Genomic DNA, 16,398 nt, shown 5'->3' on the forward strand with positions numbered 1-16,398 from the left:
TGTTTTCTCTAAAGCAGGCCACCCGAGAGATCCCATGGAGTAATTCACTTTGCTGAGTTAGCAGACTAGGCCATTGGACAGAGGAAAAAAGACACTGCCAACTGTGAAGCAAATGAATCAATACCCGTGCAACTGGATCGCTTTGCTTCTGCCGATAGAACCAGAAAAGCGATAGCGCAGCTGTAATATCTGACATACGGGTTTAAAAAGCAAATATAAACACAACACACATGCACACATTGGGTTGGCTTTTATTGGAAAGCCTAGATGCAATCTATAGTTATCAATTTGTGGAAAATTCAGGACACATATAAAGTTAAGAAGGCAAATTAAAAGAACAATACAAATCAGACGAAATATACATCTCAAAATATCAGGATAGCATTTTGACTGGCATTGCCTAAAATACTTAGAATCTCCTTTTTTGTAATATGTTTCTTTTAATTATACATATTTTTTTTCTTTAAAAAGATCTTTTGTTTATATATTCCCCAAGGTCACTATTTCCTGCAGGAGCACGTCCAGATCACAAGTCTTTTTTTAGCAAGAAATAGGCTCATTATACCTACTAACAAGGCCACTAATTGGCTTGATTTGACTTTATCTAAAATGATCACCAACAGATACTATAATTTGTTGTTTATTGGTGCCAGAACAAAGGAGAAGGAACTGGTACGCGTCAAGTAGAAGATATATTTCATTGTTGACATGTTATACAAGCTTTTCATATTCAAACAGAACAGAAACATTTGACATAATTTAGAATATGAGCCTATTTCAACAGAGAGCACTTACAGCATGCTAAATACAGTGCTGTGGAAGAGCCACCCAACAGAACTGCGAACACCTAGCATTTTACATCTTCAAAAATAATACGTAGATCAATGACACGCCGCTGGGGTCTGACATATCCTCCTCTCTAAATTTAGGGCCCTCAAGGCTTCAAGGGTAAAAATACTAACAACTAATCTGTGCTTTCATTCTAATAGATGATTAGCATTCATTATATGTGTAATTACTTCTGTATGCTCTACCAAATACACACATACAGTAACAGCACCGATACCGTAGATTCGGTAGCAACTTGGCCGGGAGAAATTCAGATCTGTTTATCAAACAATCCTAATGTGCAATTTAGAGTATGTAATACCATAGACTCTCAGAATACAAAGCAGTTAGAAAACTATTTTTATTACATCCACTTGAACCATTCATAGTTAAGACACGTTCACTTACTATGTTTTGTCATTATAATACATGGATAGAAATAACTGTGTATATTTCAATGAACATCAGAAAAAAAAAAAAAAAAACAAACAAAAAAACAAACCAATTTTGTCTCATCTTAAAAATATTTGTTTTTGTGGCTGAATTTAGTGCTCATGAGAGTAAAGCTCTAAGAATGGTTTCAGCCAAGATGTAGAACAGATGCCATAGATGCCCCTACAGGCTTCCTATAAGGAACCAGCTGCACGCTTCGGTTACGTCCTGCAGCAAATACACTGGGCCTTGGAGCAGAGCATGCCAAATCTATGCAGTGGTGTTGAGATGCAGACTAGGCACTAGGATTAGACCTTCCTCTCCATCCCCGTGTTGTTTTCACAGTAATGGGATTTGATCTGCCAGCTGAAGGCCAGGAAATGAACCTGCTGAACAGCCTGCCTGCCTAAAGAGCTATTGTGTAGCATCAGGTCAGAGGTACGCTTCTTCTATCTGGAGTTATAACATCTAAAAGAGCTGTACTATACAGAAGACAAAGTTGACATAACTGGATGAAACTACATCATTTCTTCTTCTTCTTCTACATACAATTTGCCAAGCACCTGAGACACTATTCTCTCCATTGTGAAACAAAGCTTCTAAAAAAACAACAGAAACCCCACTTGGTATGAATAAATGTCCATTTATTACGTTAGGGCTGAAAAAGACAAGGAAAACCCAACCTATTAAAGTCTTCCATCATAATAAACGAGACTTATTTGGTTACTGTGCCTTCTAACAATGACTGATGAAGTGGCACTGGCCTGGGTGACAGGAGAGGTACAGGAGGGAAGGGAGCTGCAGTCTGATTCAGCCAGCCACTTTGGAGTGTTTCATCCTATCAGCAGAGTGATAGATGCACAGCTTTAAACCTAATACAAAAATATTAACACTTTTGGACATTAGTTATCACTGTTATATCTCTACAATATAATCCTTTATACTGTACAGCTATAACATAAAAGGTGCAATTCCTTTTTCTTTAAAAAAATCACACACAGCACATGTTTTTATCATTTTATTTTTAAGTATAAACTTTTTTAAACACTTTACATAAATTAACTCCTCTGAGACTAATATTTGATGTACAGTAAATTGTAATTCATATAAAAATCCATAAACAACTTGTCTCACATAATTTACAAAAAAATCAGGGTTTCCTTTGCTTATCTGTAACAAGGATTCTACTTGCCGTTTTTCCCCCCAAGGCAAACCATGTTAGCATTGTAAAATCCATTATTAAATTCCCATGGTAGCATAAGTCACTTGTGCCAATGTCCTTTTAGAAAGCAGCACAGTTTAAAGCAGTTGGGTTGTCTATAAACAGTAATTTTTGCCCCACGTTTTAAAATTAACAGATATATACCACATCCTATGCAGTGAGAAAGAGAGAGAAAAAGAGAGAGAGAAAGAGAGAGACTACTTCTGGTAAGCAAAGGTCAACAATTCAGTAACATTTGGAAACACTGTATGGGTCTGTATCTTAATTGAATACAGTGCCTCAAAGGAACAGACAGCCTGTTGCAAAATCTTTAGGCCTTTTTCATTTCTTTCTTCTTCTTCTTTTTTTTTTTTTTTTTTAATACTTTTCAGTCCAACTTGAGTGCAGCGATATGCATATGTAAACATATTCTTTAAAGCAGATCACCTTTAAGGTCATTGAGAAAAAAAAAGTTTTGTCATTAGCAGTATCATTCTTGTGGAAGGCGCTCTTTTCCTTAGAGTCCGTTTGGATTGTGCTACAGAAAAAATCTGAGCAAAGATGTAAGCTTAGGCTCAAGTAGTAATGCAGCAAAACAGTTTGGTCTCCTTTTTAGAAGACACTGGTACACAGTCTCTTTGGCAGCCTGAGCTAAGCCAGTGTGTTACCTCTTTCCTATCTCACTTTGTCTGAGGAACTGTATATTGTTAGCGCTGTCTGCTAATTCTGGATATTGCTCCACAGAGAGTACATAGTACCCATCATATCCTTGTACCTTCCCAGCACTTAGCAACTGCCTCTTTTCTCCCTCTGTCCACAGCCTGGCGCCTTCCTCTCCATCCCTTACTCTCTGTTGTTCTCTGGCCCAGGCACTGGAAAGGGCTCTTTGCCTGGCTTGCTCCAGTATTCGGGCTTTCTCCTCATCAAGCGTCATGCCATAGCGGACGTGAAGCGCTAAAGCACCGTACTGCATCTCAACATCGGCAAACCTACGAGTCCTGCCGTTTACCACGGTCGTGGACTGGGAAACGGTGACGTTGATGCCATTCTCCAGGGCCTTGCGCCCACTCGTCAGCCTCAGCGTCCCAAGGTCACTCTCGGGGGAGGTGGTCTTGATAAAATAGTGCGTGTCCTTTCCTTCCACGGTGAAATGCAAGTTTTCTAGGTAGTAGGCGTTGTTCAGAACAGCTGCCACTTTTATGCAGTCCTCGTTTGCGATGTTGAGCACGTTCGTTTGCACTTTCCCTTGATTGACAGCCAGCATCACCCCTTTCCCGATCAGAGACTTCACTGTAGCAAACCAGAGCCATGACTTCTCTCCGCTGGATTTCCGTCTGCTGACCTGCACTTCTGCCATCTTTCCCAGGGAAAAGAAAGCCTTTGCTTGTCTCGCCACTTGTTGTTGCACTCCAGAAATTGGCTGTAAACAAGAACAGAAGTTTTACCAACCATCTGTAGCCCTCTAGATGCCAAACAGGCAGGCTTTCTTGGTGCGCTGCCCATGGACAACAACAGGATATGCCACAACTGACAGTGCCAAGGAGTTAATTAAATCTACATACTGCTTGTTCTACTGAGCTACAAGACTATTTGGTTTGATAATGTTTCTCTCTTTGTCTCCCTGAGAACCTGCGCATGCACAAAAGCACTGTTTATTTCACAGGCTACTTAGTGGGCCACACAGGACAGACTTGCAATTCTAATACTTGATAGGGGAAAGAGCTGTCTGATACGGTGTTGTCTCATCCTACAGTTCCATCTAAATTGAGGAGGTTTTTGCAAGCCATGAAGCTGTGCTTTAGGAGAACAAACCTTTCTTTACACCGAATCAGGAGATGCAGCTTCTTAATTAGCTGTGGTCCAAGACCAAACTGCAGGGAGGGTCTCATATCCCCCGAAGCTGGTAAAGGAAGGTGGCAAACCGTGAGAATAGGCTTTATGGCTAAAGAGGAGGAGGTAAATGGTACGGAGCAGAGGAGCGAAGTGTTGGGGACTGATGCTCTTCCCTGCAAATACTGGCACAAACTGACAAAAGGGGATGTGTGAAAAAGCTGCAGCCACTCCAGCTACGTGAGCATCCGTTTCACTTCAAGTCTCAGCATGCTGGCTGGGGCCTGAAAGGGATGAGCAGCCTCTCTCCAGAGAACTTCAGAGGGGCATACTCCTGAATACGGCAAAGTGCTTTGTTGACAGCTGGCAAAGAAAAGGGGCAATGAATGAAAATAACCAACAGGCAAGTCTAAAATACGCTCACTTATTACTTCACATTTTCCCTTATCTAGGGTGCTCTTGTTGGCAAGGTAGGTGTGCCATAAAGGGGAGGAAATTACAGTTGCAGTTCTGAGGTGCAAAGGCACACGATGGGAAAGCAAGGATAGGAAAATCTGTTTTAAAAGTTTGTTTGACTGTTAAGAGCTACATGTAGGCCAGTCTGCTAGATGCACTCTTGGTAAGGTGAGAAGACAACCAGGGACCTGGACCTGTCAGCAGAACTGCTGTGGTTAGCCCCTACAGCAAGAAAAGTAGGAGCAGCCAGCAGAAATGGTTACCTAGCATGGCCAGACAGCGGGGCAGCTCGCGTTATGGGGTCAGCTGTGGCTAGGATGAGACCTTACCACTGTGCAGAATAGGCACATCCTATCAGTCTAACCCTGGGGCTTAACAACAACAAGCTGTGAATGAGATCGTATTGACGGAGGTGGAGAGCAGACAGCTGCCCTAGCAGTTGTCTCAGCAGGAAACAGAGAGAAAGATTTAAATAGCTTTGGCTGCACTTTTGAAAAGGAGTAGTTAGTTTCTGTAGATTATCCAGCTTATCTTCCAATTGACCCCTTTTCCTTTCAGTAAAATATTGTTTAAACCCACTTAACTCCTGACTGACAAATAAGGCACAAGCCTGTTCACTCTTCTGAAATTTTTGGATGGGATACCAAGCAGGAGTCATTAACACAGACTGTGCAATCTTAATGCAGCCTTGCTGCTAATCAAAGCCTGGCAAAAGGTTTGCAAAGGCTTCTCTGCTTTGCCACGAGGGCAGCTTTCTGGAGGGTACAGTTCCTGAGGGAATTTAAATTGACTTGGGCTCTCAACTCTTCTTAAAGGTGGCAGCTTCTTGTCTGCACTTGCTAACAAGTATGAATTTCAGTTCTGAATCCTACAGGAAAGCTATTGAGCATAAGATATATTCTAGCCAGCACACTCATCAGCGAGAGCAGCAAGATGCTGTAACAACTTAATGACAAAATTTGTTTATTTTTAACGTAACCTCAGAGCTCTGAAGCAAAACCTCAGAGCTGGGTACAGCTCACTCCCCAAAACGTTTCAAAATACTGAGTGTTTCTTATGTTTACGTCTGGCTCCTGGTTGCGTTTGCTTATTCAACAGTGAATACTGAAGTTACAACTTCTTCCTACCTGAGAATTTTGCATCTTTGTTTTCCTCCCACATCTCTCTCCCTCCTCCTTTGTCATGTTGCATGTCCCTGGCACTCCTCACATGCCTCCCTGGTACTCCTGTCCTGAAGGAAGGTTTCTGACAACCAGCTGGCTGCTCCCATCTCTTCCTGGTGCCCTTTCCCTGGTGTTACTGTGTAATTGTGTTCTTTAGCCTTTGAGATCTAAATAAACAGCCTCTAATGGTTCTTCACAGCAGTGCCTGATGACAGGTCTCTTATCTCCTGATAACAGCCCAGGGTACACGCAATGCTCATTACTGCTTCTGCTATTCGTGAACCACGCCATTCTCCTGGTGTGCTCTACGGTCTTTCTCCATTACTTGGTCCCTGGCTATTAAACTATACAGATAGTGGTCACTTTGTGCATGCAGAACTCCCTTCCACATATTCCCTTCTGCTGGGCCACCTTTTAAATGATTTTTTTTTTTTTGTCTAAATTAGCTTGCAAGGTTTTAATCTTGTAAAGTTCTCTATCATGATTCTTGTAAAGAGAGAACGGTTTTTGACTGCTCATGATCAGATTACCCATTTTACTGTCTCTTTTAACACTTCCTTCTTAATTGAGAACTGTAAGATTTTAGCGGGCATAGGTCTTTGATCTTTGAATAATAATATGATTTGTAAACAACGTTTTCTTTAATAGCGGGTTTGGATTTTAAGTTTTACATTCATTTCTTTTATCATTCAAAATTCTAAGAGGTTTTCAGGTTTGAAGTTCATTTTCTTCCTCCCAAAAGAACTTCATAAGCACCTGGAGTTTTGGTTTTATGTAATGTAATGGATTTTACCTCAGGTAATTTCATTTTCAATATTTTATCTTTACATATAAAACATGGTTAATATTAAAGAGAAGTAAAATTGTAGTGGTGCCTGGTATGCATAATTTATATCACCTGTTCTTCTGTTTATTTCACAGTCTATTTTTTGCTACAGTGTTCAGTTTCTGCCTTCAGGCAGAGTGTTAGTACAAATCTAATCTCTGTAGTTTCTGCTAGGAAACTCAGACATCTTTAAAGGGTCTTAAACTTCTTTTAGTTGATTATTGTCCTTCTGCATTTTTATTATTGCTGAAAGCAAACAAAAAGCTTATTTAAAATTGTACCTAGCTTAGCAAATCTGTAAGAAAGAACATCATCTGTAACTTCTTAAATTATTTTGAAAATAAATAGATAAAAATCAGAGGTTTGAAAAGTACTGTTCAGATTTAAGTTAGCAAGTAGCCCTGGCAGGATTATCTATGCCTATTAAAAGCTGAATAGGAGGGAACATTCTATCTCCTTCCATTTGTATGCTTCGCTTTGTTTCTTACAGGTATATCTTCCCATTGCTGGCTCTTCACAAGTTCATAGGAGGGTTCTGTTAAATCAAATTTAGGAACAGGAAAACCGGGAATGGCGTTGTGCAGATGGAAACCGAATGTCACCAGCCAGCTGTTAACATCTGAAAGAGTATAAAAAAAGAGAGAGAGAGAGGAAAATATTAGAATTGTTCAGTATTTTGCAATTATTTGTTACCATTTGTACAGGGAATAGCTTTTGACGTAGTTGATCTCCTTCTGTAATATGAAAATTATTCAACAGTCTTTGCTTTGATATGTATGGATTTAGATTTGTGCTACAGCTAGAATAGCAAGCCAGTGTAGAAAACCTGAAGTCCTAGGCTTACGTCAAATTTCTGCTCTGTGTTCCAGGCTCTTTTGAAAGGTACTGCAGGTTTCAGAAATCTTAAAGGCCTCAGTGACTTCCAGAACAAATATAGGAGCATGACTGGGTGAGATTTCCTTCCAATATAGCCTAAGCTAACTGGGATTTCAGGGTCAGACTGATCACTCTCTTTGTCATACATTCATCATCAATACATCAAAATAAAGCGAAAAAGTGCTGCTGAACACATCCAGTTCTTTTGTTATATATGTTTTCTTGTAGTGTCTTCAAACTGTATCTGAAATAACACCTTTACAGTCAATTACCTTTTAAATGATTTGGTATTGAATTTATGTTGATTCAAGAGAAATCTCGCCGTCTTTCAGATGAAGTCAGAGTGATGAAATTAAAAACTAATGAAATGTATTATAATTGTGTCAGTAAGTAGACAGAATACTAAATTAGCATTAGATAACATTATTTATGATACACTTTATGTTCTGTTAAAATAAATAAATTAGGGATGCCAGCAATTAACTAATTAACAATTGCTGGGCAAGAATGGGTGCTCTGCCTTGCTAGTTTTGGTCTTTCTACCCTATCTTTCACAAATATTAAGTTTGGTGGAAGCTGGCAGAGTGCTCCTTATCGAGTCTAGTAGTTTTTATTTAAGAAAACCCCACACAAGTGGAAGAAGGAACAAAATCCTTCCAAATCTTAAAAAATATGTACCCAAAAATAATTTATAACCTTTCCAGATAAATGATATGCCTCATGAGGCTCTGGATCTAAAAATGCCAGCCAGCTGAATTAGTCATTGTAATGATAACCTCGTATAAGCAGCACGTGTCTATGTATTCCATATGTGGAAGATGTTAAGAGAAGAACGAAAGCTGTATTATGAGGGCAATTTTTGAACCACGTGCATCATTTTCAATGCCACAAACAATCTGATTGCAACTGCATCCCCTATAGCACATGCTGCTAGAAGAGGCCAGATCCAAAGGTTTACTATCATCCTTGCTCCGAGGCAGCCTGTTAGCAACCTATTAATAGCTGCTGGTTTTCAAATTAATGCAAACCCACTTAATTCCTAGTATGCTTCTCTGAGTGGTAGCCTCACAAAGTGGAGCTGAGCTCCTCCTTTGTCTAGTGCTGTCTGTGTAAAATTTACATTTATTCAAATACAAAAATTCAAATGATTCTGATTGAGCCATGCACTTTTCAGAAACTTCTGGTGATGTGCGTTATTTTCTGTATGTAGATTAATGGAAAACAATACACGTCACTACCTCTAGATCCACAAAAAGCATATAGAGGTTCCCTAACAACTCAATTGTACAAGTGGCATGTCAGCAGCTTTCTGTTGCCAAAAGAGAATTTTGTATTATTTTTAGCATGTCCTGTTCCGTACTCCCTGGTCCTCCCTGTGTAGTCAGTGGGCTATATATCATTGGTGGATTTCTCTTTCTTAGCCGATTTACATTAGCAGCCTTGCAAAAACCCACTCTAGCAACTATCAGCCAACGTACTTCCAGTGAATATTTTCTGCTGTGTTCATGAATTTAATTGGTCATAGAAAGACTCCTCCTGCCCTTGCTACCTTACATTCTCACTCCCTCTTCTTTTTGGTACACAAATATGTATTTCTTACTGCCCAATAGCCCTGATCCATAAAAAAAAATCTGACTAATTTAAGTGTAAGGAGATTCTCATGAGTGTTCTTGAGGGGATCTTGCTCTTGTACTTGCTCAAGCAGTCTATTTATTTTCATTATGAGAACACTTGGCAATGTGTTACAATACTAGGAGGAGAATCTAGAACTCCCCTTTCCTCTCCCAATACACTGAGATCTTTGAGCAACCCAGTGTTACAGTTCAGGAAGAGATGTATTCCACTGGTACGTTGAAATGTACTTTGGAAAACTCAACCTCTATGTATACTGAGATACTCTGAATTATCATTTTGTGTCAAGCCTAACACTAGGACACCATAAGGATTGTGTAGGACACAAGTAGATCTCTTACTGTAGTTACCTAAGCCTAAAAGCTAATAATATGTTGTGTATTTCCATCTCTCTTAGGTACCTAAATCGATGTCTAAAGCTAGACAAGATATTTCAAGATTGCTGTTTCACCATTCCTGATGAGTATGTTTGCTGTAGTTCATTTCATTGTCGAGAGCTTAGTGTTTTCTCATAAATAGCTTTTCCAAATACAACATACCAAGGTACTTCACCAAAATTGTACATTCCAGTCTAAACTGGATGTTTATAAGCCTAGCACACCAAGCTAAAATCACTTTGTTGATGTGGTCCTAAATGCCAAGTACTTTTCTGAACAATAATTTTCCCTGCAAGTTTCTTTACTAAACTTTCACACATAGTATCCTCAGTCTGTAACGCAGATAAACAGATTCCAGATTATAAGAATACATAGAGAAAAAAGTCTGAGCAAGCAGGAAACAGTCTTGCAATTTAAGTAACCTTCTCTTACCTGTGATATAATCCTTCACATCATGTATTTTACTTGCTGGGTTGTTATTTCTAAACATGTACAAATTAAAAGGAGCTGGATCTTTCCCAATTCTCTTCCAGACTTCAATATCAGGTGTTGTCCACCGGCCCGCCATTATGTCATAATCTCTTTCTCCAAAGTGGACTAGCTTGGTCAGTGGGTCGTATAAGCCTCCATGGAATCCTATTACCAGCTGGAAGTCAAGGTTAGAGTCGAAGTAGATCTCTCCGTAAGCAGTGTATTGAATTTGCTTAAGCATGAGACCATTGCTACTAAAAACAGCGAGTGGTGTCCCCGTATTGTCTGATGCAATGTAAAACTCATCTCCACTGCTAATCTCCATGGCAAAAAGATGTCCTTGCAGGTCATAGTAAAGAGATGTGATTTCAGAACTTGAGTGGTTGTATACGTGAGTGATCCTGGTTGGGTAAGTAAGGTCTGCATAAAAAAACTGCAGATGCTGTCCAAGGCTGGTTTTACTGGAAACTCGTCGTCCAAGTCCATCGTAACGGTAAATCACTGTCCATCCACTGCCTTTGCTATAAACTCTAGTAAGAAGGCCCTTTGAACTGTATTCAAAGATTTCAGTACCCCTCTGACGCAGAAATCCATCTTCATCTAATCGATACTGCACGTCCCCTAGCCGGGTTATTCTGTCTCTCAGGTCATAACGAAGTGGTGTCAAACGGGCACTGCTACTGGGGTTGAGCAAGTGGAGGTTGCCATTCAAGTCATAGTTGTATCGCCACATTATTTTTTCATTCAGATAAACTGTCTGGAGCTGACCATCTACATCATACTCGTAAGCATATTTCGTGGTGTTGGCAAATGGCCCAATCTTAATTTCTCTTTTTGTCACTCGTCCCATGTTATCATACTGAATTGTAATCCAATACATTAGTGACCGAAATATTTCGTACTGAATTTCCTTGATGCGACCATGTGCATCAAAGTGCTTTGTGTAAGTCATTACAGCTGTAGAGATGATTTGGTTAATATCATAATATATAACTCCAAATTTTCCAAATTGTTCAACTTTGCCGGAGATATCGTCAAACTGGTAGAGGTCAATCGGCAGTGGGGTTTCATTGATGACACCTTGCATGCTAGTCACTCTGAAGCTATTGTCATAGCTGTAGTCAAATCGGGCATTTACCATTCCATCTTCGCTAAAGCGGAAAATCTGTCTGTCAATCAATGGGCCAATTTGCCTGTATCTAATGGTGCAGATAAAGCCATCGCTTTGGAGGTTTACTGTTTTCAGGACTCCTGCTGTCTCATCATAAGTAAAACTAACTCTTGTACTATCGTATAAAATTTCCGAGAGCTTGGTCTGCCGTCTGTACTTGAATAATACTCTTCGGCTTGTCCCCAGGAAAGCAGTTTGAAGGAGCTGCCCTTCTTCATTGTAGTCCATTATAACCGAAGCATTACTTTCAGGGGGGTTGTATATATTCCGGTAATAGCCAATGGAGCGAATAGTCTGCATGGTATGACGAGCAACACTGGGCATGGTGACAGCAGAAAGCCGATCCAACAAATCGTATTCAAAGATATATTGCCGTTGGCTATGAAGCAGAAGAACCATTGACTGAAAATTAAGAACAGATTTTTACCATGTGACAAATGGTGGAGTACCCCCCCACATATACTGATACTATTTCTTTGCAAAAATGTGACATTCCCACTTGAGAAAATTATCTCCTCTTTAATTGAGTTATCCTTGACCTTACATGTTGTTAACATCTCCCTGCCTAATTTACTTGAATGCTTAATTTTAAGGGGTTCTGTAATTAGTAGTTCGACATTCATAATTTGCTACTTGTTATGACTGTATCACTCTTTTATCAAGCACTCACAGCTAAACAGCAGATTGTCAATGGATTCAGATAAGTCATGTTTAATATGGGAAGAAGAAAAACTGTCTTGGAGCCATTAACTCAGGAGGAGAACAACATATGGGAGATACAATTTCTTCCCTACAATTAGAGATGACTTTGAAGAATTTGAATAGCCTGAGATCTCTGAATACTGTGTTCTGTATGTGCTAAGACATAGACAAAAGAATTGTTTGATTATTTATATCAGAAGGAGCCACTCAGAATTATTCTAACATTTTTCTGATGTGTGGCTATTATGTATCATAGGTCTGAATTAAATCATGTCTGCGATGACTAGCAAACAGTATTTGCTGAGCAACAGATTCAATAGGAGCAATTTAAATCCCACAAAGAAATTGATTCTGTTTTTGCACAGAATCACAGAATGGTTCGGGTTGGAAGGGACCTTAAAGCTCACCCCATCCCACCCCCTGCCATGGGCAGGGACACCTCCCGCCAGCCCAGGCTGCCGAAAGCCCCACCCAGCCTGGCCCTGAGCACCTCCAGGAATGGGGCACCCACAGCTTCTCTGGGCAGCCTGTGCCAGTGCCTCGCCACCCTCTGAGTGAAGAATTTCCTCCTAACATCTAAAGCTTCCCTCTTGTAGCTTAAAACCATTCCCCCTTGTCCTATCATTATCTGCCTGAGTAGAAGCAGGCATGAGATCTCACAAGGGGGATTTTCACAGCTATTTCTAGAGGAAGAGCTATCATTCAGTAATCAGTATATCTAATGAACACCTCTGATTTTTGCTTATTATTTATTTCTATGCTACACCACACAGCAAAAGTAAATTGAGAGACACAACTACTTAAAAACAGGATTTTTTTGTTAGTGAAGAAAGAAGTGGATAATTTACAAAGAAATGATTTTCAACTGAATTATATTGCAGAGATATAATTCCTGTACCTTATTTTAAGCATATGAAATAAAAGGTAAATACAGATGCTGCTTAATTTAGAAAGTCATCAATTCTTAACAATTAGCTACAGCACGGTTACTTATCTATTTGATAAAACATTCCCATAGGAACCACATGTTGATACGTAAGAGTAATTGAAATACGCTTCACTACCTGTTTTTACATTGCATACAGCAGTCAGATGCTGCACAATTTTAGAACATTCAAAGCATTTTTAAAACCCTGAGGGTTCTTTACCTTTTCCAAGTACGTGTAACTCCAGGTTTTCCCATCAGCAAACACTCTAGACACTATCCTTCCCTGTCCATCATACTCTATTTTTTCACTAGTTGTCCCTCGCTGTACGCTGCCTATTTGCCCTGTGGATGAATAGGTAACATTGACAGCCATCAGCTTGCTGCTTGGTAGCCACAGCGTGGGGTGCCCTGACGTGTCGTAGGCAATCCTCAGCAGAAATTTACGGTGGTCATCGTAGATCTTTTCTGTCTTTGTGGTTCGATCAAAGTCAACTGAAAGGAGGTTTCTGCCATTAACCTTTTTAAAACAAACAAAGTGACATCATAAATCATGCTGTTCAAACACTACCCACCTATTATTTCCACAAAATGCTAGCTATTCTTTAAATACCATTTCCAGTGATTGATTTGCTGTGTATATAAATTATTTTAGCAACTTCCTGATGTAAATGTGATGCACTGCATTAGCATATATTTTAAAAGGTTTCATTATATGAAGAGATGGCCCAGAATTTGTTGCTATTTGTGTTCTTTCTTGATGCTCAGTCAACTGTTAAGAAAATACTTAAAAATATGCACTGAAAACTTCTTCAGTAAACAGTGCCATTTCAGAGAACTAACTATTTATTTTGTGTCAGTCTAAACTATATCTAGCAAACTATTAAGACATATCCCAGCAACTGCTGGTCCAGGTCATGACTATCGAACTCTAAGATAATGAACTGAGTCCTAATCCTCTACAGCAAGTATTTTTTGAAAGAATAAATACAAAATTAAGATCTTCAAAAGCACATTTAATCTTCAAATTAAGATCAAACACGTTTTAGACCACAGGCTATCACCTTTCTAGTTCAGATGGAAATTTAACTGAGTATCTGATCCATAGCCACAATGTATTATTATGCTGAAACCTTCAGTACAGGATTAAGTCCTTTGCCTAGTTAACTGACCAGTTAAAGCCATAAATGGCTGGAAGACTACAGAACAACTGCAAAACAGTTATAAGTGTGTTGAGGTTTATAGTTATTTTAATTTGAAACAGATATTGTTGATTTTTGAAAATATAGTATATGTAAACAACAGTGATGGATAGTGTGTTTTATGTAATACCTTTAAAACTGGAATACATCCCCTCTGTTTTAGTGTTTTAAATACGTTAACTTTCAGTTTCGTTGAATCAGCTTTCATTTTTTGTATTTGTGAAATGAAAACGTCTGTTTTTCTTTTCCCATACTGGCATTTTTGCAATTCTCTGTTCATCTTCTGTAACTGCTTTCTAGTGTTCTCAAGCAGGTCTCTAGGTTTCTTTGTTCATCTGCAAACCATTTCTCTATCTGCTGTGCCTTTTAGTTATTGCAGGTAAGGATGAAACACTGATAATTAAGATTTTTAACACTGTATCTTGCTAACATGAGAAGTAGCGGACAGACATATGACTATGTGAATTAAGATTTTTAAAAAATACTTATTCAAGTATTTGATGTATATATGCCAAAGAAGTGAAGAATGAAGATGACTAAATAGCATTTAGAAAAGAAAAAGAAAATAGATATCCACGTTTTTTTGGAGGATTTTTGCATTTTTTAGAGCTGCATGTTTAAAAATCCATATATCATGGACTTTGCTACTTTTACCCAGAGGATGATGATCTTCTAAAAGATCAATATAAATCAAATCCTTTATTATTAGCACAAAAGGTATTAAAGCAATGGCAATGGGTTATAGGCGAACATTAAAAAACCTCCAAATATTCAGTTTTGCTTGTATCTGTCTATTTATCTATCTTCATTACCTCTATTTATGTTGACGTGCTCATTTTTAATATGAAATCACTGGCATGACAACAATCTGCACTATCAATTTCAGAACAAAAAATCCTATTTTCATGTAAATCTTCTAAGTAAGGAACACAAAGTTGAGTAGATGCAGAATAGCTACATTATGAACTCAATGAGCCATCAAATATTATTTAAACATACTGTGAAAAATTAATGCTACAAGACTGATTCTAAAAGTAGTTTAACGCTACAAGACTGATTCTAAAAGTAGTTTAACCTTTTTTTTTTTTTACTTTTTCATTTTCAGGTATTTTTTGTATAAGTTTTTCAACATTTATATTCAATCATTTGCCTAAATTTACACTTAAATCTTGTTTATCGCTGGCTTTTATCTCTCAGCCTCTCCCACGCATGCCTGCACTCATCTCTCCCTCTCCCTGCCCGTTTTGCTTCTGTGATTTTTTTCTTCCCTTTCTCTCCATCTTACCTTCTTTATTTTACATTTAATTATGAGTTTTATTAATTTTCTTGTCTGCCTCTCAGGCTTAAATGATGAAGTGAGAATAGGTACTTCTGATTTCTGAACTGGCAAAGAGGGGAGGGTGGTTTTATGGTTAAGGCAGATGTCCAAGCAATTGTGGTTAATTTCTTGGCTAAGCACATCCTTCCGGTGTAAATTACAGCAAAGTACTTAATCTAGCTGTCTCACTGCCTTATCTGCTAAATGGGATAATAACATCCCTTGATTCTCACTTTCCATCTGTCTGGTCTGTGTAAGGGCAGGATGCTAGAAGAAAGGAAGTGCCTCTTTCTGTAGCCAGATTCCAAAATCTGCTGACAGAGCTCTTGCTTTCAAATGTGAGCTTTGGGTGAAACTGGCTGTGCTTGCATGGTCTTGTAATACACGTGGCAGTTAGAAGGACAAGTTAGCTTTGGTTGAATGCTTCTACAGCAAAGTGTAAACACTTTTATTGTGTCTAAAACAATCATACTTCTAAATACATTTGGTAATTCTGGGCTTCATTATGATATAAACAGTAATTGAGGAAATTTTCAATGAACAAACACAATGACACAAAACCAAGTCTCTTGACACCTGTCCTCTTCTTTCAGTAATTATGGTGTCCACCTATCCTGCTCTGCTCTGTCTCCTGGCTTTCTCTCCTGTGGCTCCCTGAGAAGCATGAAAACCAGACAGTGATTTCCCCATTAGGAGTAGGGGGATATTGTGCCTTACAGAGAGGTTCAAGAGGTGATGTGAAAACTGGAGGTGTCTGCAGGACTTGGAGCTTGCCTGGAGGAGGTAGTGCAAAACCCCTTATTGTGAGGTCCCTCTTTGGTGTCACCTGTCCTCTCTAGGTGCACCCCCTGAGGCAGAACTCGTACCAGTTCCTTTATTTAAGAACCTGGTAAGTGAGGGTCTGTCTTGGCCTCAGTAAAACTGCCCCAAAATGGCTCTTCCCTGAAGAGGACTGGCAGCAGTCTTTGCCAAAGACCAGCTTACAGAA

At 39.1% G+C, this 16,398-nt stretch overlaps 1 protein-coding gene across 15 annotated transcripts in view; it reads right to left on the bottom strand.

Annotated features, from left to right (window-relative positions):
- Positions 1-231: 231 nt before the first annotated feature.
- TENM3 (teneurin transmembrane protein 3) overlaps positions 232-16,398 on the bottom strand; it is a 416,659-nt gene continuing 400,492 nt past the window's right edge. For all 15 annotated transcript variants that reach the window (XM_032186162.1, XM_032186160.1, XM_032186159.1 and 12 more), the window contains 4 exons: positions 13,114-13,410; positions 10,054-11,665; positions 7,225-7,355; positions 232-3,881 (listed from right to left, as the gene is read on the bottom strand). In XM_032186162.1, the coding sequence (XP_032042053.1) occupies positions 3,126-3,881; positions 7,225-7,355; positions 10,054-11,665; positions 13,114-13,410 (2,796 nt within the window). In that variant the 3' untranslated portion in view covers positions 232-3,125. The remainder of the gene's footprint in view (positions 3,882-7,224; positions 7,356-10,053; positions 11,666-13,113; positions 13,411-16,398) is intronic.

Source organism: Aythya fuligula, chromosome 4 (genome assembly GCF_009819795.1).
Source record: "Aythya fuligula isolate bAytFul2 chromosome 4, bAytFul2.pri, whole genome shotgun sequence".
NCBI classification, from domain to species: domain Eukaryota; kingdom Metazoa; phylum Chordata; class Aves; order Anseriformes; family Anatidae; genus Aythya; species Aythya fuligula.